The 27,860-nt window shown below is 35.5% G+C and overlaps 3 protein-coding genes and 1 pseudogene across 4 annotated transcripts; all 4 read right to left on the reverse strand.

Moving 5' to 3' along the window:
* Positions 1–324: 324 nt before the first annotated feature.
* LOC127182056 (E3 ubiquitin-protein ligase TRIM39-like) lies at positions 325–12,671 on the reverse strand (annotated as a pseudogene).
* On the reverse strand, positions 7,078–11,708 carry LOC127182058 (E3 ubiquitin-protein ligase TRIM39-like). Its single transcript, XM_051137159.1, has 8 exons — positions 11,696–11,708; positions 10,583–11,536; positions 9,850–10,403; positions 9,642–9,737; positions 9,198–9,365; positions 8,962–9,106; positions 8,634–8,660; positions 7,078–8,549 (listed from the first exon to the last, which is right to left on the reverse strand). The coding sequence occupies exons 3-8, from the start codon at positions 10,399–10,401 to the stop codon at positions 8,059–8,061; spliced, it is 1,479 nt and encodes a 492-aa protein (XP_050993116.1). The 5' UTR covers positions 10,402–10,403; positions 10,583–11,536; positions 11,696–11,708; the 3' UTR covers positions 7,078–8,058.
* A 1-nt stretch (position 12,672) lies between the features above and the next one.
* On the reverse strand, positions 12,673–18,390 carry LOC127182055 (E3 ubiquitin-protein ligase TRIM39). Of its 2 annotated transcripts, XM_051137157.1 has the most exons (10): positions 18,244–18,390; positions 16,835–16,897; positions 15,255–15,808; positions 15,011–15,106; positions 14,647–14,880; positions 14,417–14,555; positions 14,277–14,312; positions 13,643–14,140; positions 13,141–13,190; positions 12,673–13,013 (listed from the first exon to the last, which is right to left on the reverse strand). In XM_051137157.1, exons 2-9 carry the CDS (start codon positions 16,875–16,877, stop codon positions 13,147–13,149), a joined length of 1,644 nt encoding a protein of 547 aa, XP_050993114.1. In that variant the 5' UTR covers positions 16,878–16,897; positions 18,244–18,390; the 3' UTR covers positions 12,673–13,013; positions 13,141–13,146. The 2 variants fall into 2 exon arrangements, with proteins under 2 accessions (XP_050993114.1, XP_050993113.1); XM_051137156.1 differs by lacking the exons at positions 12,673–13,013; positions 13,141–13,190 and having other exon boundaries at positions 13,387–14,140.
* Positions 18,391–21,457: 3,067 nt separating this feature from the next.
* Positions 21,458–27,570, reverse strand: LOC127182057 (zinc-binding protein A33-like). The gene is made up of 6 exons (XM_051137158.1): positions 27,474–27,570; positions 24,639–24,931; positions 22,994–23,227; positions 22,764–22,902; positions 22,531–22,566; positions 21,458–22,410 (listed from the first exon to the last, which is right to left on the reverse strand). The coding sequence occupies exons 1-6, from the start codon at positions 27,541–27,543 to the stop codon at positions 21,866–21,868; spliced, it is 1,317 nt and encodes a 438-aa protein (XP_050993115.1). The 5' UTR covers positions 27,544–27,570; the 3' UTR covers positions 21,458–21,865.
* Positions 27,571–27,860: the final 290 nt, after the last annotated feature.

Consider the following 27,860-nt stretch of genomic DNA (forward strand, 5'->3'; position numbering starts at 1 on the left):
GGAATTGAAGTTTTATACATACGTCATTCATGCGCACATGCTTAACTTTTGTAGAACTTAACTTACTAAAAAAGCACCTCACAAAGCCGTTATATTTTATAACATTCTATTATAACTGTCAAATAATTGTATTACCATAGTAATGGTTTTAACCTGTTAATTCCATATTAATCATGGAACAGTTTTTATGTCTTAAAAAACTAAAACCGCCTCTGGTTCTACACTTGGAATGCAAGAATCACACTTAAAAATATCTTGATTAAATATGATCCAAACAGTGAGTTGAACCTGCACTGGGTTTAAAAAAAAAAAGTCAACAACCCATTCATACAAATTCACATCTTTATTCAAATGCTGTAATTACTTTGACGTAAACAGTGCAGCTACAACATTTTACGTGCAAATTAGATTTTTTTACATGTGAGGGGAGAAAAGTTTACCTGAATATTTCTTTAAAAAATGGGACATTCTAAAACATCTTAGACATGTAAATTCATTTACTGTAATTGACAGGTGTGATGATCAGTGGCGTTGAGTTTTTACCTTCATCATTAAGGCATGGGCTAAAATATGGATAGAGTTTGTCAGTAAAAGACAGACTAGTGTAAGAGTAGATATGAGAGCTGGACTCCACATGATAAAAGGAGACCAGACCCTCCTCATAATCCACAAACACACCGACCCGCTGCGGCTTCGCTCCCAGAGACAGAGAGACAGAGGGACTAGCATAGGCCCAATATTCATTTTCGTTCCACAGAGCCACAGTCCAGTATCCACTGCTGGAATTCAGTGGGACATCTCCTTTCCTTTTAACGGATTCTCTGGCTACTCCTAAAATCCATTTAGTTTTTCCCTTCACCTGCACCTCAAAATAAAATCTCCCTGAGGAGAATCCCTCCTTTCCCAGGACACTTACAATGTAATCAAATCTCTCTAAATTGTTTGGGAGTATCTGTCTAATGTCTCGATGTCTCACTTGTTTTCTGTCATCAGACAGAATGAGGTTTGGTTGAGCTGTATCAGGATCCAGACTCACATCCACTGATGAAACAGAGAATATGAATTACAACTTCACAATATAGATACTTTATGATGATGTTTTTAATCACATTGTAGTGTAGTACTGCTGTGAGTACATGAATGTAAACTGGTGTAGTTCAGACAGCACACTGTACCTGCATACTGCTGCACCCACTTGAGCTCTGTAGAGACACATAACAATAAAACATCATGAGATCTTTGAAATGTTTTATGTATGGAATCATAGACCAGCTTTAAAGTTTTATTAAAATGTGTACAACAATATGCTTTTATCTGATCAATGTATGTGTTGACGTACTAGTTTGTGTGAGTTTGCTGTTTATAGTGTCCTGCAGCTGAGTCAGAGCTTTCCTCAGATTCTCCAGACTCTCATGAGTCTTCATACTGATCTCAGGCCAGTTCCTGGTGTTTGTAGGGCTGCACAGAGATGAGTACATCTACAACAGGAGGAGAAATCCTTCAGCCTGAGTGTTATGGTGTCATATACTACATTATTATTGATCAGAGAGATGTTCACTGACCTGTAGGAGGTGGAGGTGATCTTCAGTGTGTGTGAGCTGCTCCAGCTCAGTGTTTCTCATCTTTAGCTCAGTGATCTCCTGCTCCAGATCTTCAATGAGCATTTGCTCCTGTTTCTCTGCTGCTTTCTGATGCTCATCAATCAACTCCAGCAGTTCAGTATAAAATCTCTAAGGCAAGAATCAATATTAATATAGCACATATTTCAGTGTTTTAGAGGGTTTTAAAAATTCATCACTACACTGTTTACACTGCAAGATTCTTAATATTGTGTCTTGTTCTGGAGAAGTGATATTACTTTGACAGCAGGTGATCATGATTGCAATTGTGACGGCACTTTTATACAAATAGTTCACTAACCCAGAATTTAATAATCAGTAACCTACATTATAAACACAATATTGTCAGCTATTTTTTCTTCACCAACTAAAATAGTTCCAAACAAAACCACAGCAGAAAAAATGAAAGCCATTTCCACCACAGAATTTAAAAAATTATAATTAAAAGGCTTTTTATCTCATAATTCAAACTTTTTTTCACAATTCTGAGTTTATACAAGTCACAATTTGCACTTTTCTTTTCAGAGCTGTGTTTAACTCGGAATTGCAAGTTAACTTCTCCCAATTCAGAATGATAAAAAAAATGTTAATTCCTGAATGAATCAGTGTATTTAAATGAGTCAGTTAAGAGAAAAAATCAAAATCAGTGACTCACTCACAAGGACAGTCACTTGTCTGCAGAAAGAGTCACTGTAAAATCCCCACCACACTGTAAAAAAAGTTCTTTCAAAAAGTCGTTTCAACTTAATATAATTTGTTATCCCGCTGACTTAAGATTTTTAGTTTAGTCAACTTGGAATTTTAAGTTACTTAATGATTTTAGTTGACTAAACTAAAAATTTTAAATTTTAGTGGGGTAAAAAATTATTGTATTTCTTTCTTTTTTTTTTTTTTTTTGTCTTTTTTTTTGTACAGTGTACTAATACAGACTGTCTCAAACAAGTGGGGTGATCCAAACAGAGAAGTCTCCTAAACTGAACAATCTACAATAAACAAGAAATAACAATTTCTTACATAATTTTAAACTCACTTTTCTGACTTCTGCTGAATGTTTGATGTCTTGAATCTTCTTGATTCTGTCCTGGATCATCTGCTGCACGTCTTTCTGTGTCTTCATCAGCTGACTCTATAGACAGAGGACAACACACAGGTACATTTATCATAACAGAGATTTACTGTATTCTGAGTATATATGTTTTTATAATTATTTTATTTGATAGGCTGAAGACCAAAATTTAATTCCTTATGATATGACCCCTTTAATATCAGTTTTGTTAGTATCTTCTACCTTCTTCTCTTCACTCTTCTCTTCTAAAGACACAGTGTTGTGGGTCTTGTGTTCTTTCAAAGCACACATCAGACATACATATGTCTGATCATCTTGACAGAACATCTCCAGAGGTCTCTTATGTTTATGACACATACATTCTGTATTTTTCACAGCACTTTTTACTTTATAGTGATCTGCAAGCTCTCAGAATGTGGTATTAATCTTGAGATCAGGTCTTTGGTTGAATGTTTCTTTACAATATGGACAGTTGCAGGTCTGGCTGTTGTCCCAGCACTTATTCAGACAGGTCTTGCAGAAGTTGTGTCCACACGGAGTGCTGACTGGATCAGTGAACACGTCCAGACATATAGAGCACTGAAGCCCATCAGTCAGTGGACCACTGGAGGATGACATTGCTGGAAAGAGAAATGGCGAAGATAAATCATCTACACTGCTAGTCTGAAGTTTGGATTAAGAATGCCATTATGCACCATCTCAAGGTTGAATGTAACATGTTTAGAGACAAATAGTACAGCTGTATAATTTATATTTGACGTTTTTCTTTTTTTTCTTTTTTCTCAATAGACTAATTAACTAACAGATAAATAGGAATGAGTTGCAGTGTTCAAACATTCGATTGCTACTTTACTTCCTGAACTGTACTTTTTTAAATTACCATGAGAAAAAAAAATCATTAATTCTCTAATTCATTCTTTTCTTGTAATACATTCCATACTCTTCTCTTTGTTTTTCTTCCTTTTGTTGATGTTGGTAAAGATTCTGCTATTGTTCTTTCCCTCTTCAAGCTTTGTTAAAAATATATATATATTGCAAAATATATATTTTGAGCGATGCAATTGTAAGAAAATCTAAACCCATTTGCCTCTTGTAATGATGAGTAAATACAGTATAGTTACTCAGGTTTAAATTAATTCTTAAAAAAATCAGATAGAAGTGCTTATTCTTCAGAGAGAGAGTTAACAGAGAGTTAAAGTTCGCTCAGTAAAAAAAAATGACCTTTTCAAACTTAATATTAAATCAGATCATGACCATTTAATAAACATTTATATTAAAATGTTAAAATCTTATTAACAGTTGAGGAAACACAGTCACTCATTGTGAAATTGACTTAGACTCAGTCTGAACTGTAAACTGCTGTAGAGATCAGAAACAAAGTACTTCACTACAAATCTCCACAAAATGCAGTCAGACGGGTTTGTGTTCAGTCTGTCTGCGCCCTTCAGGTTTACTTTGTTTCTTTAGTGTGTGTATTACTGACAGAAAGACCAAACTTTTCTTTACAAATAATTGGTAACGCTTTAGATTACAACCCGCAAAGAACTACGTAAGTAAACTGAATTTACGGTGTATGTTTCTGTAATTATAGTGTACCTATAAAGAACGTACATGTAGGTATAAGGGAACAAAATGTTATATTTGGGTAATAAGGGGATAACAAACCAGATATTCAATATGCAAAGAACTACATAAGTATACTGAATTTACGGTGTACGTTTCTGTAATTATAGTGCACCTATTAAAGAACGTACATGTAGGTATAAGAGAACAATATGTTACGTTTTGGTAATAGAGAGTAACAACCAGATATACAACCTGCAAAGAACTGCGTAAGTAAACTAAAGTTACGGTGAATTTTTCGTATTTATATTGTACCTACGTGTAAGTATAAGGGAACAATAGGTTACTTTTGGGTAATAAGGGGGTAGCAAACAGATATGCAAATAATTTATAATGGATTAATTTAAAAAACTTAACAGGTACCTTTTCTATTAAATCGTAAGTTCGGTGTATCTATACGTAAGCTTTTTAAAATTACTGGGAAATTATACTCTTGTTCCATGTATTTACAGGGTAAGTGTGCCCTCTGCGGGCTGTAAATTAAAGTGGCGACTGTTCCCCTCTTGTTCAACGAAGTTACAGGGTACAACACATATAACAACGCGACGTAAAATGTGGTTCTACAAAATGTACATTTATTTACATTTTTACAAACATTAAATGTACAATACTGACATATTTACATCATCTAAACATTTAACGTTTACTTAATATGAAATTATAACATTTAACTCTGTTCTGTGTGATTTCTGTTGCCAGCTCGTTTCCAAGAATAGGTCTACATAATGTTATCATGACTACACGGTAAACCCTTAAAATAAATAATATTTCTGCAATCGTTTAATCATTCATGTAATATTAACTTCGTTTGCCGTGGTGGAACACAAAGGCGTTTTCTCTAACATGCTGTGACTAACAATAGAACCATAAAATACACCGAACACGCATCATAATTACAAATAAACCATTTTATTTGTGTGCTGTAACCCAGATCTTCAGAATCCATACGATTTGCGAGGACCAGAACCAAATTCAAGGCTTTGTCCGGCGATCTTCATCTCCATCTCTAGCAGCGAGTCCAGCAGCAACAGCCATAAACCCGTGCTAAAGTGCATTTTGCGACAGGAAAATCGGACGTTCATTGGCTCTCGCCTGCATTCGTCACAGATTACGACATGCCGTGTTTCTGGTGAGATGTGTTGGAATGACGCGCGGGCGCCTTCGAGGAGTGGGTCAAGACAATAATCTGGATAATATTTTCAGCGATTAACAATTTAAATTCTGCTCTCATCCTACTGCACCTCAAACCTACTGTATTCCGCCAGAGAGGACTGCGGCTGCAAACGCATCGTTATTTGGATTACTTTTTGTATGGCTGTTGACATTTTTGCAATAAATAAATGATTGTGATTGCACTTTCCTGTTTTTTATATTTTTATAACTGTTCAGTCATAGTTAACTTTAGGTTTAGAGGTAGAAGTGGGATTAGCGACTATAAAAAAATATTTTTAGATATATTTTCAGATTGTGTGTTTATGTATTGAACCTACCCTGTAACTTCCTTGAACAAGAGGGGAACAATCGCCACTTTAATTTACAACCCGCAGAGGGCACAATTACCCTGTAACTACATGGAACAAGAGTATAATTTCCCAGTAATTTTAAAAAGCTTACGTATAGATACACCAAACTTACGATTTAATAGAACAGGTACCTGTTAAGTTTTTTTAAATTAATCCATTATAAATTATTTGTATATCTGTTTTCTACCCCGTTATTACCCAAACGTAACATATTGTTCCCTTATACTTACACGTAGGTACAATATAAATACGAAACATACACTGTAACTTCAGTTTACTAGCGCAGTTCTTTGCAGGTTGTATATCTGGTTGTTACCCCCGAATTACCAAAACGTAACATAGCCTATTGTTCTCTTATACCTACACATACGTACTAATAGGTACACTATAGTTACAGAAACGTACACCGTAAATTCAGTATACTTATGTAGTTCTTTGCAGGTTAAATATCTGGTTTGTTATCCCCTTATTACCCAAATATAACATATTGGTCCCTTATACCTACATGTACGTTCTTTATAGGTACACTATAATTACAGAAACATACACCGTAAATTCAGTTTACTTACGTAGTTCTTTGCGGGTTGTAATCTAAAGCGTTACCAAATAATTAAATGATTACATACTTATAACACAAATCTGATACCATTTTTGTGCAGTAAACAACTAAAGTAGTTGAGTATTGACATGCTTAAACTTGATTCTGTTCAGCTACCTCCAGTTTGACATAAACCTGACTAATCCAGATCACCTCCTTTAGAAACCTATTCAGGACAATCTCTCTTATATTTCTATCACTTTCACTGACCTGTGAGTATCAGATGTGTCCACAATGTGTCTTTGAAATATTCTGATGTTTACAGAGCTTGATCGTTTCAGGCGTCCATACTGTTGTTGATCAAGTTTCACTGAATCTCTGACTGAACTCTGATGATGTCAGAGCTCCTCCTGTATTGACTTACAAACACTTGACTGTTTGGCAACATTTGTTAAGAGTTTCCAGGACAAATGCAGAAGCTTACAGATGTTTCATAAAGATAGTAAGAGTACAAAAAATAATAAAGAGTCCTAAAAAAAAAAAAAAAAAATTTGTAGTGATTAATAAATTTTGAAATTATTTTTATGTAAAACAGAGCAACAACAACATTTTACATGTATTTTTACAGTAGAAAAAAAGCAAAAATTTACTGAAAGAAAGGTAAAAATGCTGTTTTTTCATGCACCCGTCAAGTTTAGGATTTTGAGCTTCTTGTATTTTCATTAAGTGTTTTTTTTTTTTTTTTTTTCAGATTAGTGGAAACATCCAAAAGACACTGTTAAGTGTTTCCTTTATAGCACTGTATCTATTTGTGTTATTACATTTTAATTACAATTACTCAAAAAGAGTTTTTTTCTCCTTCACTGAGCCATAAACTTCCACTTCAGTAGCACTTACACACACCAAACTTTACATTTTTATTCCTGTCTATATCCTGAACATTTTTACAGAGAGATTTGTTCATATATAATTTGCTTGATTTTACATAACATTTTTTTCCCCAAAAAATTGTAAAATATATATATATACTGTTTTCTGTCTGTTCTAAGTTTTTCTGAATTATGGAGTGTCAAAATTCCATCTGTAAAAACATTTGACACTAATATGTCAAAAAATGAAACAAGAATTTTGAAAGTGACTTCATCCAGTGTTCAATTTTAGTACTAGACATTTATGCAGTTAGCACATATTTCACTGAATAATGCCTCATTTGCATATTTAAACCTAACATTTTAGAAAACTTGTAATACAAAAAATGTTTGTGATTACCAATGATAACCAATGTTATTTTTTTTACTCAGTTCTCCTGCAGTGTCGGGCCTTATGTTGTCTTGATTTATGTAGACTGCCCATTTAATAAGTTATTTAAAGCTGACAGAGAGTCTGAACAAATAACTGCCCTTGATAGCTAAACTTATGTATATATATATATATATATATATATACTCTATTATACTCTATATATACTCTATACTCTATTAACCAAAAACTGATAGGCCTACATAATCGGTTGTTGAATGCTGGTTATCATAGTTTGATTTATTTTAACGCAAACGTTTTAGAGATAATTTCATGTTGTCAGGTGAGGATGGGGGGAAAAAATGAAAAAAAAAAAAATATATATATAAAGCATTACTTTTCACATGTTGATGTGTAATGATCAGTGGGCCTCAATTTTTACCTTCATTGTTAAGGCATGGGCATATATGCATAGACCTTTTCAGTGAAAGACAGCCCGGCGTAAAAGTTGAAACGAGAGCCAGATTCCACATTATAAAATGAGACCAGACCCTCCTCATAATCCACAAACACACCGACCCGCTTCATCTTCACTGTACTCATATACAGAGGCAGATGCAGATCATTACAGGCAATGTATTCACTCCCATTCAAAAGAGCCACAGTCCAGTAACCATTTTTAGGACATAGTTTGATCTCTCCCTTAATGTCAATAGATTCTTTGGCCACTCCTAAAATCCAGTTAGTCTGTCCCTCCACCTGCACCTCAAAATAAAATCTCCCTGAGGAGAATCCCTCCTTTCCCAGGACATTTACACATCGATCAACTTTCTTTTTGTTGTTTGGGAGTTTCTGCTTATTGTCTCCACATCTTACTTGTTTTCCATCATCAGACAGGATGAGATGAGCATGAGCTGTATCAGGATCCAGAGTCACATCCACTGAGAAAACAGAGAATATGAACTATAACTTCTCAATACAAAAATTTTGTGATGATATTTTTATATTCACACTGTACACTGTACCTGCATAGTGCTGCATCCACTTTAGCTCTGTAGAGGCACATGACAATAAAACATCATGAGATGTTTTGAAACTTGAAATTAAAGTCTAGCACTGATAAGCCCTTTCTAATGAAGAACATGAAACACCACAATCACGTGGTTGTTAAAACAGCAAATAAAAAATGTATCCTATAAACACATATTTTGACCACATGTTTGATGATCTTAGTATGTATTACTTTTTTCTAACTGGATTATGTTAACATAGATCACAACACAGGTTTCAATATTTAGAAACTGGTTTCCTTAAATAAAGCAGACCTGTGTAGTGTATTTGAAATTGACTTACCAGTATGATTGATTTTCTCAGTTAGAGTTTCCTTCAATTCAAAGAGATCTCCTTTCACATACAACAGGAACAGACTCTCAGGAACATACACAGTGGTCTCAGGAAAGTTTGTGGTGTTTGTAGAGCTGCACAGGGATGAGTAAATCTACAGCAGGAGAGAGGAGAAATCCTTCAGCATGAGGAGTGTTATGGTGTCATATACTGCATTATCATTGATCACAGAGATGTTCACTGACCTGTAGGAGGTGGAGGTGATCTTCAGTGTGTGAGAACTGCTCCAGCTCAGTGTTTCTCATCTTTAGCTCAGTGATCTCCCTCTCCAGCTCTTCAGTGAGCTCTCGCTGCTTTTTCTCTGCTGCTTTCTGCTGCTCCTCCATCATCTCCAGCAGTTCAGTAAAAAATCTCTAAGGCAAGAACCAGTGTTACTCTTTCTCATACTTCAGTGTTTTAAGAGGTTTTAAAAATTCCTCAATCAAAGTATTAAACTTCGTCCTGCCCCAGAAAGAGTCATTGTAAAATCCCTGCCACTCAAACATGATAATCTGAACAAACACAGACAAGTGAAGTGATACAAACTGTTAAAAGTCCCAGTACTGTTGGAGTGTATATTTTAGGACTCTTGGAGAAGCAGAACTAAATTATCTAAATACATATTAAATGAACTGAATTCAATTACTCACTTTTCTGATGTCTGCTGAGAGTTTGATGTCTTCAATATTCTTGATTTTTTTCAGGATCAGCTGCTGCACATCCTTCTGTGTCTTCATCAGTTGAGTCTATAGACAGAGAAAAACACAGACACATTTAACATAATAGATACTTTTTTCCACTTCCGTCAAAAATGAGCCAATTAAATGCACTTTAAAGTTAGTTGTTAGTAACTTCTACCTTCTTCTCTTCAATCTCCTCTTCTAGAGGAACAGTGTTGTGGTTCTTGTGGTCTGTCACAGTGCACATCAGACACACACATGTCTGATCATCTCTACAGAACAGCTCTAAAGGTCTCTCATGTTTCTGACATATATAGTCCTCCAGATTACTCACAGGATCCATCAGTTTGTGTTTCTTTAAACCTGCCACTTTCAGATGAGGCTGCAGGTGAGTTTCACAGTAAGAGCTCTGACACACCAGACACGACTTCAGGGCTTTCAGCTTTGTTTCCTCACAGAAGTCACACAGAACCTCAGGTTTTCCCTCAGGATTTGTCTTTTTATAGTGATCTACGATCTCTCGGAGTGTGGTATTAATCTTGAGATCAGGTCTTTGCTTGAATGTTTCTTGACAGTATGGACAGTTGCAGGTCTGGCTGTTGTCCCAGTACTTATTCAGACAGGTCTTGCAGAAGTTGTGTCCACATGGAGTGCTGACTGGATCAGTGAACACGTCCAGACATATAGAGCACTGAAGCTCCTCAGTCAGTGGACCACTGGAGGATGACATTACTGGAAAGAGAAATTATAAAAATAGACCACCAACACTTACAGTTTGGTATGTGTTGCATTTGTGTGAAGCATTTGACATGCTAAAACTTGGTTCAGTTCAACTTATTCCAGTTTGACATAACCAGACCACTTCCGTCAGAAAGCTGTTCAGGAAGATCTCTTATATTTCTATCACTTACCTGTGAGAATTAGATGTGTCCACAAGGGTCTTGAAACAGCTTAATAAATATTCTGCTGTTTAAAGAGTTTGGCAGTTTAAGGCGTCCATGTCGCTGTTCATCGTGTTTGTATTTGCATTCGTCCTGTAGAACTGCAGTCACGCTCATAACATAAATGTCCACTACTAAAAATAAAGCCCTTCTCTGAATGGTGACGTTGCTCTTCACTATCGCCATCTAGTGAGAACACATAGTGATAGCACTCCATGTTCACCTGACGTACTTAAAGCTTTTTTACACTGTAAAAAGTTGTATGTTCTTATGTATGCTTAAGGCATAACAAAAGCACGTAATGTTCTCAGGTGTGATGTGAACATCATCTTATAGATGCTAACACTAATGTGGTGATTAGTCGGATCAAATGAACTTGCATCTCCCTAACTTTCCAGGTGTGTCTGTTTATGTAGATGTTTACTTATGCTTATGAAGAAGAAATAACAGCAGACTTAGAAAAGCTTGATTCATTGAAAGACTGACCAGTGTAGGAGTAGATATGAGAGCCAGACTCTGCATCATAAAAGGAGACCAGACCCTCCTCATAATCCACAAACACACCGACCCGCTGCGGTCTCACTTTCACAGGGATAACAACAGGAGGATTAGTGCAGTTAATATATTCATTCCCATTCCTCAGAATAAAAGTCCACCATCCATTACTGGGACTGGGTAAGATCTCTCCTTTCCTGTTAATGGATTATTGGACCACTCCTAGATCCCAGGCAGTCTTTCCTTTCACCTGCACCTCAAAACAAAATCTCCCTGAGGAGAATACCTCCTTTCCCAGGACAAATGAATAGTAATTAAATCTCTTTGGGTTGTCTGGGAGGTCCTGACTAAATTCTCCATGTCTCACTTGCTTTCCATCATCAGACAGGATGAGATATGGATGAGCTGTATCAGGATCCAGAGTCACATCTACTGAGAAAACAGAGAATATGAATCACAAAAAATATTTTGATGATTGTGTTTTTAATATTTTAATGTTTTTAGTTTTAAATTGAATTTTAGTGCAGTAATAAGGCTGTATATGAGTATATGAATGTAAGCTAGTGTAGTTCAGACAGCAAACTGTACCTGCATACTGCGGCATCCACTTCAGCACTAAAAAGACAAATGACAAACAATGTAAAATCTCATAGTTGTGGTTACAGTGATAAAGAATTTACTGCATGTTTTCTGAAAACAGACTTGAAAATGACCTGCTCTCTTCAAGAAGAACAGTGAGGTGCTGATAATGAGCCACAAACACATGATCGCATATTTCTGTCATTTCTACTTGGACTCATTCTTCATTACGGATATTGAAAGATGATAAATATATGTATCTGTATGGTGTATTTTATATTGATGTACCAGATTGATTAAGTTTCTGATGTGCCCTGCAGCTGAGTCACAACTCTTCTCAGACTCTCCGGACTCTCATGAGTCTTCATATTGATCTCAGGCCAGTTCCTGTTGTTTGTAGGGCTGTACAGGGATGAGTAAATCTACAGCAGGACAGGTGAGAAATCCTTCAGCATGAGGAGTGTTATGGTGTCATAATCTGCATTTTCATTGATCAGAGAGATGATCACTAACCGTATAAGATCTTCAGTCTTTGAAAGCTGCTGCAGTTTAATGTTTCTCATCTTTAGCTCGGAGATCTCCTGCTCCAGATCTTCAATGAGCTCTTGTTCCTGTTTCTCTGTTGCTTTTTGCTGCTCCTCCATCATCTCCAGCAGTTCAGTCTGACATCTCTCAATGGAGACACATCACCTTTTACCTAGTGCAGCAGGTTTTTGTCTAGTCTATCTGCATGTGTTTCACATCCTGTTTCTTTCATTTCCATGTAGTAAAACAGCAGAAGCACCAAAAATTGCTTTGCAACCAATCAAATGACATACTTTTAATATAATTATGATACCATGAACAACTATTTGGCATGCTTAAACTTGCTTATGTTCATCTTATTCCAGTTTGACGTCAACCAGACTAAACCAGACCACTTCCATTAGAAACCTTTTCAGGACAAGCTCTCTTTTATTTCTACCACTTACCTGTGAGTATCAGATGTGTCTACACAGGTCTTTGCACTGCTCAATAAATATTCTGTTGTTTAAAGAAATTTAAAGAAAGTTTCTGGTGCCTGGACTGGTTCACCATGTTAGTTTCAGTTTCTCTGATTTTCTCACTGAACTACCGTGATGTCAGAGCTTCCCCATATTTTCAGATTTAAAACAAGCTTCATTTATGCGCTCACATGGTGATTGAAATCTTGAGTGAAAGTTAAGGAAAGGGTGTCTCGTAAACTTCCGGTAGACTACAGGGCGGGTATGTGACAAAATCCTATTTATCCCCGCATGTCATGTCCTTGGCTCCGTTATAGAATGCTGTCGTCATTCCCGTAACCGAACTGTGTGTGAATATAACCTTATTAAGGACTCAAATACAAATACTCAAATACGTGCAAACAGGTTCAGAATGACAGGAAGGTGAATAAAGGATGACACTGTTCAAATTTCCAGTCGAAACTGTCTTACCTTGTTTTAAGTGTAAAACACACAACAGTGTAATATGTTTAATTGTATTTCTAGAAACAAACAAACAAAAACATTAATCACATTATGACAATAATATATGCAAAACATCCACCTTTTTCTCCCCACAAGAGTGGGCGCGGCAATTGTAGATTTTGGTTAAAGTTAAAGATAAACAAAAATATATATCTTTAAAAGATGATCCATACATCCATATATAAAGAGATTTAAAAAGGCTTTTATATGGTTTCAAACATGTATCCACACCATACGAATATGTTAACTATACAGTTCTATAACATATATCAAGGCATTGCTATCTACTGTACCACTACAATCTCACAGTGTTTGGTAAGGGGGAAACACCCTTACTATACTTTGCTTTAATTTAATGTAAACACTTTACAGGTAATTTAACTTTGTCAGGTGGAGGTGAAATTTTGAGGAAAAAAAAATCATTTACAGTAATTAACAGGTGTGATGATCAGTGGGCTTGAGTTATTACCTTTGTAGTTTAAGGAAGGGCTAAAATATGGATAGAGCTTCCCAGTGAAAGACTGACCAGTGTAGGAGAAGATATGAGAGCTGGACTCCACATCATAAAAGGAGACCAGACCCTCCTCATAATCCACAAACACACCGACCCGCTGCGGCTTCACTCTCAGAGACAGAGGGACAGAGGGACCAGCACCAGCCTTATATTCATTTCCATACCTCAGAACAACAGACCAGAATCCAGTAGTGGGACTCGCTGTGATCTTTCCTTTCCTGTTAATGGATTCTCTGGCCACTCCTAAATCCCATTCAGTCTTTTCATTCACCTGGACCTCAAAATAAAATCTCCCTGAGGAGAATCCCTCTTTTGCCAGGACATTGACACATGTATCAAATCTCTCTAACTTGTGTAGGATTTTTTGATAAATGTTTCCATCTCTCACTTGTTTTCCATCATCAGACAGAATAAGTCTAGGATGAGCTGTATCAGGATCCAGAATCACATCCACTGAGAAAACAAAGAATATTAATCACAGTTTCAAAATGCACAGATTTTGTGATGTTTTAATATTTAATCAACTGTAGTGGAGTAATAAGGCTGTGAGTACATGAATGTAATCTATAGTGCAGACAGCACACTGTACCTGCATACTGCTGCATCCACTTCAGCTCTGCAGAAACTAATGAAAATAAAACATCATGAGTTATTCAGGCCATTTATTAATTATGCAGGTTATTTCTGAGCAGATTAGTGTTGCTTCTATATCTATCTATCTGCACATACCAGTTTGTGTGAGTTTCTCAACTAGTGTGTCCTGTAGTTGAGTCAGAGCTTTCCTCAGATTCTCCAGACTCTCATGAGTCTTCATTCTGATCTCAGGCCAGTTCCTGGTGTTTGTAGGGCTGCACAGGGATGAGTAAATCTACAGCAGGAGAAAGGAGAAATCCTTCAGCATGGAGAGTGTTATGGTGCCATATACGGCATTATGATTGATCAGAGTGATGTTCACTGACCTGTAGGAGATGGAGGTGATCTTCAGTATGTGAGAGCTGCTCCAGCTCAGTGTTTCTCATCTTTAGCTCAGTGATCTCCTGCTCCAGCTCTTCAATGAGCTCCTGCTCCTGTTTCTCTGCTGTTTTCTGCTGCATCTCCATCATCTCCAGCAGTTCAGTCTGACATCTCTCAATGGAGCGGATGAGATCAGTGAAGAGCTCGACATGGGTGGCTTTCTCCTCCTCTGTGTTTCTCTACTCAACAATCAACAAATGATTACTTTTGTTTGCTATATCAAAAAGCATGGCTACTATTGCTCATACTACAGTGTTTTAAAGGGTTTTCAAAAAGTCTAAATGTGTTATTTAAATTTTTTAAACTCACTTTTCTGACTTCTGCTGAGTGTTTGATGTCTTGAATCTTCTTGATTCTGTCCTGGATCATCTGCTGCATGTCTTTCTGTGTCTTTATCAGTTGAGTCTATAGACAGAGAAAAACACAGACACATTTATCATAACAGAAATGTACTATTTTACACTTCTGTGGAAACGTATGAAATTCCTCATAAGATTCCTCTTGATATAATTCTATTAAATGCACTTTAAAATCAGTTGTCAGTAACGTCTACCTTTTTCTCTTCGATCTCCTCTTCTACAGGAACAGTGTTGTGGTTCTTGTGGTCTGTTGCAGTGCACATCGAACACACACATGTCTGATCATCTCTACAGAACAGCTCCAGAGGTCTCTCATGTTTCTGACATATATAGTCCTCCAGATTACTCACAGGATCCATCAGTTTGTGTTTCTTTAAACCTGCCACTTTCAGATGAGGCTGCAGGTGAGTTTCACAGTAAGAGCTCTGACACACCAGACACGACTTCAGGGCTTTCAGCTTTGTTTCCTCACAGAAGTCACACAGAACTTCAGGTTTTTTCTCAGGACTTTTCTTATTATAGTGATCTACATGCTCTTGGAGTGTAGTATTAATCTTGAGATCAGGTCTTTTGTTGAATGTTTCTTGACAATATGGACAGTTGCAGGTCTGGCTGTTGTCCCAGTGTTTATTCAGACAGGTTTTGCAGAAGTTGTGTCCACATGGAGTGCTGACTGGATCAGTGAACACGTCCAGACATATAGTGCATTGAAACTCCCCAGTATATGGACCATTGGAGGATGACATGACTGGAAAAGTAATGATGTAAATAATCACACTAATGGTCAAAGGTTCAGATACAAAGGCTTCTGCATAGATTAATGAAATAGTTAATATTAATAGTAGGGTACAACGGGGCTAAAGGCGCCCCAGGATAAAGGCACATATGATATTATTTTCCTCTAAACCTCTAGATGGCAGAAAAAACTTAGTGTAGCATCTTTTAAAACATATGCTCTTCAGGGTGCACATGCAAATGTGGCTGATCCTTGATGTGAAGTAGCAAATGAGAATTGCTAAAATTATTAAATATATTTTTAGACAAAGTTCTTCTTAATGATTTTCAGTTTTGTTTAAGATAATTAAAGCAACAGTTTTTAAATAAAAAAAAAGAATATGTAAAAGTATGGTATTTAGGGTAAAAAGCACCCCTGCTGTTGGGGCTAAAAGCAATAATTTACATGATAATTAATAGAAGGCTGACTTTTCCATTTGTTGACATGACATGGTTATATTCAGATGGTACATATCATATATTATGTTGGGTGTCCATCATAGAGATAATCACCATGTTTAGAATGAAACCATCATATTTAAAAACATTAATCATATCATACAATAAAATATCATTTGTTGTTACTACTGTTAATCTATATTATTATGGGATCTACTTCAATACTTTCAGAATATTTACTTTTTAAACTGATTTTGTTTCTGTATTTTAAAACATTTGTTGTTTAATGACAGTATATTTATTGAACTAAAATAATTTTTGATCAAAATAAGCAGAAAATCGTACAGATTTTGCTAAAGTTTAATAAAACATACAATAATAATTTTAATAAAAAAAAAAAAAACCTTTATAAAACATTATTTAAGCTAAACTATTTGTATCAATACCCCTATTGCCACCTCATACATTTATAAGATTTGTAATACAAATTAAGCATGTACAGTCTGTTGATAATATATGCATAAACCAATACAAGGTGATTGATAAACAATGTTTAAATAAAAATGAGTAAGATTGTTTACTTATAAAACTATTGGCTTACCTGAATGTGTAGTGTCTGTACTCTTTCTCCTGGTTTCTGCCATTGCTCTTCCCCTCTTTAAGCCTTTTTAGGAAAGGAAAAACCCAAAGCATAATTTATTTCACCATATAAATTATGATCAATGGACTTGAGACCATCAAATAATTAAGCCTACTTGTGGTAATAATGAGTATATTTTTTATCACTGAGGTATAAACCAAATAAGATGAAGTTAAAGTTTTAAATTAAGTGATATTTTTAGACTTCAAAACTAGATAAACCAAGACCATTTAACCAGTGTTTATTTGTAATTATTTAAGTCTGACATAAATATTGATGGTGGAAGAAACACAGTAATTACTCTTAAATCACAGTGACTCCTAAACTGTTGTTGTTTAAATTAAAATAAGTAATTCCTACAGTGTTGATGTTTGCCTCAATGGAAGTAGTATTTCCGGTTAGTCAAAGGTTTCTCAAATTTAGCCTGTGATTTAGGCTGTGAGGTCCATTTTTTTTCAAAATTGTTGTTGTTCAAACACACCTGAACAAGGATTACTAGAAGCTGTGTTTGATTGGGGTTGAAATAACGTCAACCCTTTGCAAGCAACCAAATGACACACTTTTAATGCAAAGTCCGATTCATTTCCGCGAACCGGTTCTTTTCGGACAGTTCGGCTCAAACCGGTAGTGAACCGGTCAAAAAGCAGATTCATCGGTTCCTGACGTCATACATTATATACACAGTAAATACAGTAACTCAGTGTCATGTAGGCTATATCAAGGAAACATGCAAATACGCACCTACACACTTACTGACTGACTGATCCATAAACGCAGGCATGTTCTTTTGTGTCAGGAGTAGACCAGTCTTATCAACTCCTTGTTTATTGTCCTTATAAACTACTTTATTTAAAATATAATCTGCATGCACAACAAGCTTTACTAATAATGCAAGTGCAATAAGGCAATAAGGCCTATTTAATAAAACAATAAAAACCAGTTATACGCATTTCCGGTACGTTGTGTCTGTTATTAAAGAAGCTTAGCGCATTTGCTAGTTGTACAGTGTCAGCAACTCAGGCGTCAGGATGCTCAGTAATAATCAGAAAACTTCGACAGTTCGTTGAACCCAGGTTGAACCAGGTCATTCGGTTCTTTTTTTAGTCAGACATGATACTTTGGCTATGCGTCTTACGTCATCAACCCGGAACTAAAGTTCAATTCGGTTCGATTTTGTGAATCGGCTCAAAAAAACTATTCGTTCAAGAATCAAACGTCACTACAATGAACAACTTAAGTAGATGAGTATTTGACAACCATAAACCTGGTTGTTCAGCTTACTCCAGTTTGACATAAACCGGACTAAACCAGACCACTTCCATTAGAAACAGGGCATTCAGGACAATCTCTCCTATATTTCTATCACTTACCTGGGAGTATCAGATGTGTCCAGAAGGATCTTTGAAAGGCTCAACAAATATTCTGTTGTTTAAAAAGGATTGTTTCAGGAATCCATATCGTTGCTCATCACGTTACTTTGCTTTCTTAGAATCTCTCACTGAACTATACAGTGAGGTCATAGTCCATCTGTTAACCATATCCAGAACAAAGGCTACCCATAAAAGAACAGGGATTCAATAGTATAGCAACAGCAGACCATATTTAGCTTCAGAATCAAACAATAATTGTAAAAATAAATAAATAGTCATGTTGAGATTACGGGAAAATACCTTTTTTATGTCGAGATCACAAGAAAACAAAACAAGCAAAAAATAATCCATTGCCTTTTGGGGCTTCCATAAGCAACCATAAGCAAAGAATTAAGTTATGTTAATGCAATTATGATCATAATCAGAGTACGCAGAAGCAGTAAGATATGTGGAGTACTCAGAATCTTTGAATGATTTTACTAGTTTTCACCAGTTTCAGTTTCTGACATATCAAGGGGTGAGAACCAGAAAGGCTTAAGTGACATTTCACCAACTTTACAGGAGGGCCGAAACAAAAATTTACCACAGTAAATCTAACTTTGTGTACTGATTTCAATCATTTATAATATTCAATCACTCATGGATGACAGTAGGCCTATACTTTTGCCAGTAGAAAGAGCTCATCAAGATCTTTTATTTAATATAAATATATATATATCCATTTCACCCGAAATGTCACTTACGCCCTTCTGGTTCTCACCTCTTGATATACTGTAGAAATGATGTGAGATAGCAGTGTTTCTAACTGCAGACTGAATGCTGACAGGATACAGAGTCACATCAACTAAGAAAACAGAGAATATGAATCACAAATTCACAATACATATATTTTGAGATAATGATTTTCATTTTTAATCAGATTGTAGTGCAGTAATGAAGCTGTGAGTATATGAATGTACTGCACACTGCTGCATTTACTTCAGTTCTGTAGAGACACATGGCAATAAAACATGAGATTTTTGAGATTTCTATCGCTTGCATTTAAGTCTTTTTTATTGAGCTGGTAATTGCACACAGTTGTTCATGGATACTCTTAGGAAATGTATTCACAAAATTAATGGAAGTGAAAGGACAAACAATCAAAAAGTTAATAGGAAATCAAATTTTCACTTTTGAAGTTTCTTCTCTATGAATGTTTTACAAGTTTTTTGAAATTAGAAATAAAAATGACCTGCCCTCTTCAAGAACTGTGAGGTGCTAATAATGAGCCATCAACACATGATCACATGCTTCTCTTATTTCTTAACCAGACTCATTCTTCATTACTGATATGCCTATTAAAAGATGATAAATATATGCATGTACAATGTATTAGATATTGACATACCAGTTTGTTTGAGTTTCTCATGTAGTGTGTCCTGCAGTTACGTCACCACTACTCTCCTCAAGTCTTAACAGTTTTCATACTGATCTCAGACCAGTTCCTGGTGTTTGCAGGCTGCACAGGGATGAGTAAATCTACGGCAGGAGAGAAGAGAAATCCTTCAGCATGTGGAGTGTTATTGTGTCATATACTGCATTATTATTGATCAGAGAGATGTTCACTGACCTGTAGGAGGCGTAAGTGATCTTCAGTGTGTGAGAGCTGCTCCAGCTCAGTGTTTTTCATCTTTAGCTCAGTGATCTCCTGCTCCAGATCTGCAATGAGGTCTTGCTCCTGTTTGTCTGCTGCTTTCTGCTGCTGCTCTATCAACTCCAGCAGTTCAGTAGAAGTCTCTAAGGCAATAACAATCCTTTGTTCTTCATAATTTAATTCATACATGTAACACAAAATACATTTGTACCAGTGAGACTGAACTATGAACATAAAAGAAAATTAAACATAAAAAAAATTTAAAGAAATGAACATCCATGTTTTGATAACGGCTGGCCCATTTCAAAATCTTTTGAGAGCAAGGGGCCCCCTGGTGTTTCAGGGGCCCTACGCAGCTTGCGTATTTTGCGTATTGGGAGGGTCGGCTCTAAAATTTAGCATATGAATACATACTTTTCTGATCGTGACCATTTAAAAAATAAACATATGCTATGGTTAAGAGTAATCAGCTGCAGTGATAGCAGGTTTGTGTTCAGTCTTTTTGCATGTCATTGACCTCTTGTTTAGTCTTTATGTCATGTGACAAAATGACAGAAGCAACAAACTTTACAACCAAATGACATACTTTCAATACAATTCTGATATCATTTCACTGTCATAAACAGCTAGTTGAGTATTTGACATATTTCACATAACTCTGGTTCTGTTCAACTTATTCCAGTTTGACCTAAACCAGACTAAACCAAACCACTTCCATTAGAAACCTATTCAAGACAATCTCTCCTATATTTGGATCACTCAATGGTAAGTATGTGTCCACAAGGGTCTTTGAATGACTCAATAAATATCATATTGTAATTCCACATGCATCCATATTGTTGGTTAGTTTTACTTTCTCTGAAAACTCCACAGTAAGGTTATAGTCCAATATATCTGTTAGAAGATTCCAGAAGCTACAAAGGCTACCCATAAAAGAAGACGGAAATAGTTTGACATACTCAGGCTACAAATTTGATGTAATACAGGTAGAACCTCAAAACTAGTTAATAGAGGTGGAAAGAGAGACACGAAAAGAAAGATCATTAGTCAGTGCTAGAAAAAGTCAACAAGAACCGTTTTTTAATGGAGTCACAGCACAAAAAAAAGTAAATTATTATTCATGCTTAAAGAATGCATAATTAAAGAAACAATGACTTGCAAAATGTTCCTCATCATTTGCAAACAAAAGCATTGCAGCGATTTAAGGTAACTAAGTGAAGTTTAAATATTTCATAGTAACAGAATTTAATAAACACATTTTAAAATTTTAAATATGAAAATCTCTTTCAGTTATGTGTATATGACTGTCAAATCTTGGAAATAGATTCTGAAGATCAGATTAGATCACGTAATCCAAATCTGGATCTAACATTCAAGTATCTGTTCTTCAAAAATTTTAGCAGGATTCCAGCAGAAGTGTGGAGTCAGGTTGGATTTCAAATAATACTGTCAGGGTTGTGTGTAACAGGCAGGCAGGCAGACGAAGGAGAATGGCGTTTCAAACAAAAATTATTTTAATAATAACAGAAAAACAGGCAGACCGGGAGAACACACAACTAATTTTTTAGTTTTAGACTAAGAACGAACAACCAAAGACTGAACAGAACGGGGTATAAATACTTGAACAAATGAGAGCAAATGAATGACAGGTGCAGGGCAATTAATCAAAAACCATAGAAACACATGAGGAACAGAAACAGGAAGCAGGAGAATGGAACCAAAACACAAAGAACACGTGACAAATACAGCATTGATATCATGTACTATACATATTTATATTTTGTGCTTGATTTGTTATCCGGTGCTACCTCATAAAGAAAATAAAGTACGCATTAGGCTACCCATCAGGCCTTTCAGTACAGTAAAGTAAAACAAAAATTGTCCCCATAATATAATTCCTAAAACAGCTGTCAAACATGTCAATTTCAGTTCCTAATGACTTCTACTGTATAGACAAAAATCAGACTTCTAATGTTGGTATTGTCATTTTCATCTTGCATTGACAGGTGTGATGATCAGTGGGGCTGAGTTCTGACCTCCATTATTGGAGCACGGGCTAAAAAACGGATATAGTTTTCCTCTGAAAGACTGACTAGTGTAAGAGTAGATATGAGAGCTGGACTCCACATCATAAAAGGAGACCAGACCCTCCTCATAATCCACAAACACACCGACCCGCTGCGGCTTCACTCTCAGAGACAGAGAGACAGTGGGCTCAGAGAGAGCCGCATATTCATTCCCATTCCTCAACCACACAGTCCAGTATCCAGTACTGGGTCTCAGTTTGATCTCTCCCTTCCTTTCAATGGATTCTCTGGCCACTCCTAAATCCCATTTAGTCTTTCCCTTCACCTGCACCTCAAAATAAAATGTCCCTGAGGAGAATCCCTCCTCTGCCAGGACATTTACATATCTATGAAATCTCTTTGGATTGTCTGGGCATTTCTGCTTAACGTCTCCACATCTCACTTGTTTTCCATCATGGGACAGGATGAGAGCAGGATGAGCTGTATCAGGATCCAGAGTTACATCCACTGAGAAAACAGAGAATATTAATCACAACTTTACAATACAGATATTTTGTGATGTTTGAAATATTTATGTGAGTATATGAATATAATCTATTGTAGTGTAGTGCAGACAGCACACTGTACCTGCACACTGCTGCATCCACTTCAGCCCTGTAGAGACTGTAAAAATAAAACATCATGAGATCTTTGAGATGTTTTTATAAGTGGAATTATAGCTTTATGGTTATATTTTCAAGAAATGTGTAAAACATCATTCTATGATCAATGTTAAATATTAAAATCTTATTTTAATCTGCTAAACTGATTTGCACACAATTGTTCAGAAATGCTCTTTGTACCAGTACCGAACTTCATACCAGTTTGTGTGAGTTTCTCATCTAGAGTTTCCTGCAGTTCAGTCAGAGCTCTTCTCAGAGTCTCCAGACTCTCGTGAGTCTTCATTCTGATTTCAGACCAGTTCCTGGTGTTTGTAGGGCTGCACAGGGATGAGTAAATCTACAGCAGGAGAGAGGAGAAATCCTTCAGCATGGGGAGTGTTATGGTGTCATATACTGCATTATCATTGATCAGAGAGATGTTTACTGACCTGTAGGAGGTGGAGGTGATCTTCAGTGTGTGAGAGCTGCTCCAGCTCAGTGTTTCTCATCTTTAGCTCAGTGAAATTCTGCTCCAGATCTTCAATGAGCTCTTGCTCCTGTTTTTCTGCTGCTTTCTGCTGCTCCTCCATTATCTCCAGCAGTTCAGTCTGACATCTCTCAATGTAGTGGATGAGATCAGTGAAGAGCTTAACATGGGCTGCTTTCTCCTCCTCTGAGTTTCTCTGCTTAATCAAGTCAATCAACAAATTATTAATGGTGTTTGCTCAGGACCAACATGTGACCGGACTACTTACTAAATGATGGATAATAAATATTTAGATAGATATAATTAAACTATTTTAAACTTACACTCTAAAAAATGCTGGGTTAAAAACAACCCAATTTAGGTTATTTGGCAACCCAGCGCCTGGCAAATATTGGACAGAACACATGCTGGGTTATTTTGACTCAGATGGTTGGGTTAAATGTTTTTACCAAACATGCTGGGTTATTTTATTTAAGTCAACTATTGTTTAAAAATATTATTTTGCTGGTTTAAAATAGACTGGAACTTATAAAAACACACAGAATTACTAGAGGCAATAGCATTAATCAAAAGACGAACATTTATTATCAAGCAAGAACACATGGAAAAAAAAAAGACAAATTGAATTTATCAGGGTGAATACAGCATAGTTTACAATATTGCATACATTTAAACTGATTTAACAAGCATTTTAGACATTAAAAATGTAACATGTAAAAGTAGAATTTTAATTTTAGTGTATTCAACCGTTCTCTGTAATCACTTTGTACCGAAATAGCGCTAATTCTCATGCCGGTGTGTCACCGAAATCTGAGCCGGTGAAGGGCTGCTGTTCGCTGGGTTAACCGCAAACTTCAGACCGCGGCCTCACGTTTCACTCATGGCTGAAAGATGCCATGACTGACTCCAAAAACTGCATATAAATAAACAATACTGACATTAGAGAACATATTTTAAGATTAAACTCAGTACAATAACGAATAAAATCCATTTATTTTATGCAAGGCAAAAGCCGTTTCCACCCTGTCAAACAACCGCTGCTAACGCAGCTGACTGACATCTCGTCCCTATGTTGCGTTGCGTAAAATAATACAATTTACAGCACAGTAAATACATTATAAATGAAATAAAATGTATACAAACCTTTATTTCGCTGAAGAAATGCAAATCGGCTGCGCAGAGAGCCACTCTCTCCGGTAGAGGACTTAAAACGCCCACGCTCTGACTGACTGTAATTCAGCAGCTGAGTTGTTTCGTCAGAGGCGGGCTTAACCCAGCAGTTGGGTAGAAATCCCAGCGTTAAAGGACCCAGCAACTTAGTTACAGAAAACTACCCAGCAAAAAAAAAAAAAAACATTCCTATCTAGAAAAAAAAAATGACGCAGGCGGCTGAACCCAGCATTTGGGTTAAAAAAAAAGGTTTTTAACTTCTATCTTTTCCACTACAGCAAACAACAACAGTGTTTCTCAACCAAGGACCATTTTTTTTGTTCAGTTAAAATTACTAAAAAAGCAGATAACACCAGAAGCCTTGCACATTCAAGTTACAAATAGCCGCACCTGCTCTTATGATAAAAATAAGGTGGATAGTCCTCTGGATTACTCACATGGCCGATCCGTTTGTGTTTCTTTATATCTGCCACATTTTTTTTCACATGACGTTTCTTTTTATAGTGTTCGACAATCTCTCGGAGTGTGGTATTAATCTTGAGATCAGGTCTTTGCTTGAATGTTTCTTTACAAAATGGACATTTCCAGATCTTGCTGTTGTCCCAGTGTTTTTTCAGACAGGTCTTGCAGAAGTTGTGTCCACATGGAGTGCTGACTGGATCAGTGAACATGTCCAGACATATAGAGCACTGAAGCTCCTTGGTCAGGTGACTACTGGAGGATGACATGACTGGAAGGAGAAATGATATACATAAATTTAAAGTCTGGAAATATTTGACTGAATTTATGTTCCTCATGACCTTAAAAAATATTTGACTTCTGCTTTAATGTTGTAAGTTTGTTTTGAAGAAAAAAAAAGTGTTTGCTTGGATGGTGAAGAAAAAGCAGTCCTTTAAAAGTGTTTAAAAAGTTCTCATAGTTCATAGTGTTACTTCATAGTTCTGATGGCTAAATTATGAGAAATATCCATAATAAATAATGGTAAGACATAATATTTTCTGTATGATGTATTTCCATTCATCACTCATTTCTTTTTTGACTCACATGGAAGTTTATGGTCTATTTTCTGGATGGATGAGCATCACATACCTACTAAGCCCATTTGCTCCTTTTAAACATTTATTTTTGATTGTTCAGGATTGTTCATGTTCACCTCAAAAGATTTTGGGTTACTTTTCATATTACTGTTCACATCAGTTCTGTCGGGACCACTATTATCAAAGATGATTGACAATTAGCATTCAGTTTGAATTGGCGGTATCGTTCTGTTCTGGGTGAAAAAGCATTGAAAAGTGAAACTAATGTAACAGATATCATTAATTTCTTCCAAATGACAATTTTATGTAACAACATAATTCAATGAGGAATATCAGAAAGCCAAGTCCTGACTATGCATGAAAGGAGGAGCTGGGGATGAAGAAGGGTAATTAGCTCCTGAGCAAAGCAATACATTTGGTGAATTATACTGAATAGACTTTATATGGGGATGGCGTGACAGGCGTTACATTTATAGGAAAACATGGATCAACTGAAGGTCAGCTGATGCAGGCTTGACTGATGTGACCTGCCAAAACAGAATTTATTCTCAAAGAGACACATTTAATCTTGAGAACTAAAATCTTGTAAAAGAATGTTCTAAACCTCTAACAAATAGAATTTTTGTAAGTAACTAATTTTCTTTTTGTCAGACTTGAAATTAAACCATATCATGGCTATTTAAATAATTAAATCACTCATTATGAAACAAAAACTCACAGTATAATCTGAAATGAGACCTGCTGTTTTGGTTAAAAGAAAGTACATAGTACATAAAATGTCATAGTTCTGATGACTAAATTGTGGGAGATATCCATAATAAATAATGATAAGATATAATATTTTCCTAAGACCTGCATCAATTAATCACCCATTTAGCACTGTGCAATGATTAATCGTGATTAATCACATCCAAAATAAAAGTTTTTTTATGTTTACAAAATATATGTGTGTGTACTGTGTATATGTATTATTTTTTATGTTTACATAATATATGTGTGTGTGTACTATTATATATATATATATATATATACATATAAATACATACACACACATATATATATATATATATATATATATACATACACATACAGTATATATTTTGATATTATTTTGATAATATTTACATGTAAATACACACACACACACACACACACATATATATATATATATATATATACACTACCGTTCAAAAGTTTGGGGTCAGTAAGACTTGTAATAGTCTTTAAAGAAGTCTCTTATGCTCATCAAGGCTGCATTTATTTGATTAAAAATATAGAAAAAAAAACAGTAATATTGCAAAATGTTTTTACAATATAAAATAATGTTTTTTATTTTAACATACTTTAAAATAGAATTTATTCCTGTGATGAAAAGCTGAATTTTTATCAGCTGTTACTCCAGTCTTAAGTGTCACATGATCCTTCAGAAATCATTCTAATATGCAGATTTATTATTAGAATGATCAATGTTGGATAATATTAACAGTTGTGCTGCCAAATATTTTTTGGAACCTGTGATTTTTTTTTTTTCAGGATTCTTTCATGAATAACAAGTTTAAAATGTACAGTGTTTACTCAAAATATAAACATTTTATAACAATGTAAATTATTTATTATTAACTTTTAAAAAAAACTTATTAACTTAATACATCCTTGGTGAATAAAAGTATTAATTTCTTAAAAAAAAAAGAAAAGAAAAAGAAACAATAAAAATGTACTGACCCCAAAACTTTTGAACGGTACACACACATATATTCGTAGACAAAAACTTTTATTTTCACTGCAATTAATCGTGATTAATCGTTGTGGAGCACTGCTCTCATTTCTTTTTCTAAGTTTCTGACTTACATGGAGATTTGTGGTCTATTTTCTGGATGGATGAGCATCACATAATATTAAACCATATCTTGGACGTAATATTAGTTTTCTATTCTTTAAATCATGTAAAAGTTCATAGTGAGAGAAACACAATCACCCCTTGTGAATCACAACAGCAGATCAAAACAGGAGTGAACTCATCGAGTACTCTGAAATATGACCTGATGTTTTGGTTATAATAATAGTGTATATTTACCAAAATTACATGTTTTGAAAAGAGATTTTGATATAAATTCAGTGCAGTAAACAGCTAAAGTAATATTAGTAAAGTAAGTATAGTATCTGGTTCTGTTTATCGTATTTCACTTTGACAAACACCCAAATTAACCACACCATTAGACAATTTTTATCACTTACTTGTATCAGATGTGTCCACAAGGGTCTTTGAAATATTCTGTTGTATAAAGAGGCTGATCGTTTCAGGCATCTATGCTGTTAATAAAATGAGTTCCACTTTTCTCTTATTGAACTACAGTGATGTCAGAGTCCAATGTATCTATTATGACTTTCCAAAACAGAGGCCCATAAAAGGAATGTGAATAAAAAGTCATCTGCTGAAGGGAAATTGGTCTAGTTTTATGTAATAACAGATATAAAAACTCACTCGTAATTCTTCTAGGTCAAGTCATTTAAAAGTTTACATCATTTGGCCTTCCAAATATGCAAATCAGTTTGAGTCTTCTGTATTTTAGTATATATATACAGTTCTCCCCAGTAATTAGAAATGGCCAATTTGTCCCCTTC

The sequence above is a fragment of the Labeo rohita genome, chromosome 19 (assembly GCF_022985175.1).
Source record: "Labeo rohita strain BAU-BD-2019 chromosome 19, IGBB_LRoh.1.0, whole genome shotgun sequence".
NCBI classification, from domain to species: Eukaryota; Metazoa; Chordata; class Actinopteri; order Cypriniformes; family Cyprinidae; genus Labeo; species Labeo rohita.

Excerpts from the sequence above, each read along its gene's own strand:
- LOC127182058 (XM_051137159.1), bottom strand. The coding sequence starts at position 10,401 with ATGTCATCCTCCAGTGGTCCACTGACTGAGGAGCTTCAGTGCTCTATA. Across the intron at positions 9,107-9,197 it reads ATCACCTCCACCTCCTACAG|ATTTACTCATCCCTGTGCAG; the intron begins GTCAGTGAACAT and ends CTCCTGCTGTAG. Across the intron at positions 8,550-8,633 it reads GTGGATGCAGCACTATGCAG|TGGATGTGACTCTGGATCCT; the intron begins GTACAGTGTACA and ends CTGTTTTCTCAG.
- LOC127182055 (XM_051137156.1), bottom strand. The coding sequence starts at position 16,877 with ATGGCAGAAACCAGGAGAAAGAGTACAGACACTACACATTCAG. Across the intron at positions 15,107-15,254 it reads AGGAGATCGAAGAGAAAAAG|ACTCAACTGATAAAGACACA; the intron begins GTAGACGTTACT and ends CTCTGTCTATAG. Across the intron at positions 14,881-15,010 it reads ACTCAGCAGAAGTCAGAAAA|AGAAACACAGAGGAGGAGAA; the intron begins GTGAGTTTAAAA and ends ATTGTTGAGTAG.
- LOC127182057 (XM_051137158.1), bottom strand. The coding sequence starts at position 27,543 with ATGCCTGAAACGATCAGCCTCTTTATACAACAGAATATTTCAAAGACC. Across the intron at positions 22,903-22,993 it reads ATCACCTCCACCTCCTACAG|ATTTACTCATCCCTGTGCAG; the intron begins GTCAGTAAACAT and ends CTCCTGCTGTAG. Across the intron at positions 22,411-22,530 it reads GTGGATGCAGCAGTGTGCAG|TGGATGTAACTCTGGATCCT; the intron begins GTACAGTGTGCT and ends CTGTTTTCTCAG.